General features: G+C 40.9%; 1 protein-coding gene across 1 annotated transcript; it reads left to right on the top strand.

Moving 5' to 3' along the window:
- The first annotated feature begins 2,096 nt into the window (after positions 1–2,096).
- Positions 2,097–3,551, top strand: LOC141642422 (uncharacterized). The gene is made up of 4 exons (XM_074451220.1): positions 2,097–2,359; positions 2,474–2,573; positions 2,658–3,176; positions 3,363–3,551. Exons 1-4 carry the CDS (start codon positions 2,097–2,099, stop codon positions 3,549–3,551), a joined length of 1,071 nt encoding a protein of 356 aa, XP_074307321.1.
- Positions 3,552–3,921: the final 370 nt, after the last annotated feature.

The following is a 3,921-nucleotide window of genomic DNA, read 5'->3' as shown; positions in this document are numbered from 1 at the left end:
TACACAGCAATGCCCTTTGGCCTACTGAATGCATGAGCAACCTACCAACGCCTGGTCAATATGATGTTCAAAGAACAAATTGGTGACACAATGGAGGTCTACATTAATGACATGGTGGTCAAATAAAAAAACCATAAGATCATGTAAAAGACCTGGAAGTAGCCTTTAAAATCCTGGAAGAATTCAACATGAAGCTCAACCCCTCTAAATGCCACCTTGGAGTATCATCAGGAAAATTCCTATGATATATGGTGAGAAAAAGAGGGATTGAAGCCAGCTCAGAACAGATAAAAGCCATCCTGGAATTAGAATCTCCCAAATAAGTCAAAGATATCCAAAGATTAACAGGAAGGGTTGCAGCCCTGAATAGGTTCATATCCAGATCATCTAAAAGATGCAGATCCTTCTACGACCTCCTCAAAAAGAAAAAGTCATTCAAATGGATGCCTGGACATGAAAAAGCCATCCAAGACTTAAAAACCTACCTGGCTACTACTCCACTACTAGTCAAACATAACAAAGGAGAACCCCTGACGGTTTACTTATCAGTCAGTGAAATTGCTGTAAGTGGAGTCCTGACCAAAGAAATTGAAGGCCAACAACACCCTGTCTACTATATAATTAAAAGTTTCCAGGATGCAGAAACAAGGTATAGACTACTTGAAAAATATGTACTTACTTTAACTATGTCTTGCACAAAACTCAGGTCTTATTTTGAGAGTCACCCAGTAATTGTCACAACCAACCTGCCTATCAAATCTGTCCTGAGAAAACCTGAACTTTCAGGCAGAATGGCAAAATGGTCAGTACAACTAAGTACTTATGACATAACCTTTGAACCCAGGACAGCAATTAAGTCCCAGGCCTTAGAGGACTTTGTGGCTGTTCTAGCGTAGAACATGACCTCATAAAAGAGGTCAATCACATAGACACCCATAAAGTAGGCCAGAAATGAACCCTACACGTAGATTAAGCAACAAACATGAGATGAACTGGCTTAGGATTAGTACTGTTAGGCCTGCAAATCCGCAGTTAATTTCAGGATGACATTTTACCCTGGCCTGACCATCAGGACATCAAGAGACAGGAGCTAGCAAAGGAGAGGACAACGGTCAAAATATAAGGTCAATATTTGACCAATTCAAAGATAATATTATTGACAATATTCGGATATTAATTGAAGCATTAATGGAGAAGATTTGGTAATAAAAGCCGATAATTAAGAGAATAATTAAGCACATTAAAGAGCATTAATCCGAGCTATTAAGGAGAAATATTCAGCATTAAGTACAAGATTTGGTAGCCGTTCAGCATTGGCTATATAAGGAGCACTTGAAAATTATTTGGACACTCAACATATACTCGAGCGTACAACAGTCTCACACAATACTTAAGCTATTTAACAATCATTTCTGCTGATTACTCAATAATATAGTGAAATCCTCTACTAGCTTGGTGCCGTGGTTTTTTCCCATTTAAGGGTTTTCTATGTACAAATTCCTTGTCTTGTTTTTTGCTTGTTTATCTTACTTTACTTTACTTACTCAGTATCCTGCCCTGCATATTCACAGATAAGTTTGAGCTAGTTAACCCTGCCTAGATTTATCCTGACCTGATTTCACCCTGCGTAAAATCCATACAAAATAATTGACGCCCACCGTGGGGCATCTAGCTCTTTAAAATCTTTTTCCTTATCTCATAAAAATCCAAATAACCTACAAAAATAGCCCAGCCTACCATCGAAGAATAATTGAACGAAGCCCTCCAGCAACTTGCTGAGTTGCAAGGTCTGAAAGACAAGGTAGCCCAAGCCGAGGCTGAAATCCTTCAGTTAAGAGAATATGAGTCAGCTCTGAAAAAAAAAAATGGAAAAAAACTTAAGGAGCAGGCTCTAGATTTCAGCCAGGAACACCATTTGCATCAATCATCAAAAACATTGATTTCTCCAGCTTCGGGAGTCCAAGTGGCTCTAAATTTATCAATGTTGATGGTGATGGTGAACCAAACAATAACAGCGAAAAACCTAATGAATCTGCAGCAGCCATCATGATGGCAGTGGTCCAGGAGATTAAGAAACTGAATGAAAATTCGAAAAGATGCCTGAAGTTCCTGCCAGCTTGGAGGAGGCTGCCCCTGCAAGTTATGTTGATTCGCCTTTGATAGACGAAATAGCAAAAGTGTATTTGCCTAAAAAATTTGTGATTCCGTCTATGCAAATTTATGATGGGACCACAGATCCACAGAATCATGTAGCTCTATATAAACATAAAATGTTAGCTGCATCTATCCCTAGTGAGTTCAGGCAAGTCTGCATGTGCAAGGGGTTTGGAACAATCCTGACCGGACCTGCTCTACAATGGTACATCAACCTGCCAACAGGGAGCATCCATTCTTTTTCCAACCTGATCAACAACGTCAACCAGCAGTTTGCAAGTAATAGGGAGGCTGAGAAGCGGTCCAGTGATCTTTACAGGATTACACAGAAGCCAGAGGAGACTCTCAGGGTATTCCTCGCAAGGTTCAACAATGAGAAAGTGTCCATTCCCAGGTGTGACATTGGAACAGAAGTGGAGGCATTCAGACAGGGGCTACTACCTCATACTGATTTATACAATGAACTCACTAAGTATTCCTGTCATACCTTCGAAGATGTCCAGGCCAAGACTCTTGCATATATCAGGCTGAAAGAAGACAAGAGCTATAAAGTCGAATCATCCAGTGGATCAAGGGACAATGAAAAGAGCAATAGGAAGAGTAATAAAGGAAACAATTACAGACGCACTTCATATTCGAGGCTAGACTATTCAGAAGTCAACCTGGTATATGAGTATCAAGGTAAGGCTAATGTTTTCCCACCTATTTCTGAACATACCTTTAGTGTTGATATTACAGGCTTAATCCAACAACTTGACAATATGGGATCAGCAGTTAGGTGGCCTATGAAGGTAGAAAATCCCAACACTAGGAGAGACAACTCCAAGCGGTGTGAATTCCACATGGACATTGGACATACAGCAGATGATTGCTTCAGCCTGAGGAAAAAAGTGGCCTACCTGTTGAAATCTGGATACCTAAAGGACCTGATCAGAACAAAGGGCAGAAATAGATATCAGAGCAAGGAGAACCAGAAGCAAAAGCAGGACCGCAACCTCCCTCCACCACCCCCAATTTATGAAGTAAAATTCATATGTGGTGGACCATAAATTTGTAGCCTGACCAGTTCAGCAGCAAAGAAGATAGCCAGGACGCCGTGGACTACATCACCCTACAAACCAGATCATGTCCCATCAATCACTTTCAGTGATTGTGACCTGGTAGGGATTCCTGACATTCATCATGGTGGCCTGGTAATCTCAATGCAGATTGGAACTCCTACAGTGAGGAGGATCCTGGTAGATGGAGGTAGCTTAATGAACCTGATTATGCTTGATGTACTGAAAGCCATGAATATTGGTGAAGAAAAAAATCAGCAAGAAGTCCAATGTGTTGGTAGGATTTTGTGGAGAAACCAGAAGCACATTGGGAGAAATCGATCTCCCTACTTATGTTGAAGGTGTCACATCCTATGAGAAATTTGGAGTCTTGGATTGTTTGTCATCCTACAATGCAATCCTGGGTAGGCCATGGATTCATAATGTCAAGACTGTACCATAAATCTATCATCAATGTATCAAGGTACTAGCAGACTGGGGCATAGCAACAATCAAAGGGGAACATAAGGCAGCCCAAGAATGCTATACAACGACCTTGAAACCTTCCAAGGCATATAAGTCCCTTGCATAGAAATTACCGTAACCTGTCAGGAGCACTTATGTGGCACCATCCAGGATAGAAACAGATCAGGTAATCCTAGACCCTAAGTATCATTACAGGTATGTTCTAGTTGGGTCTGACGCCCCAGATTGTGTTAGGACAGAACTG

The sequence above is a fragment of the Silene latifolia genome, chromosome 1, assembly GCF_048544455.1.
Source record: "Silene latifolia isolate original U9 population chromosome 1, ASM4854445v1, whole genome shotgun sequence".
Taxonomy (NCBI): domain Eukaryota; kingdom Viridiplantae; phylum Streptophyta; class Magnoliopsida; order Caryophyllales; family Caryophyllaceae; genus Silene; species Silene latifolia.
The sequence above is the reverse complement of the archived record's forward strand: the minus strand, read 5'-3'. Positions and strand labels throughout refer to the sequence as shown.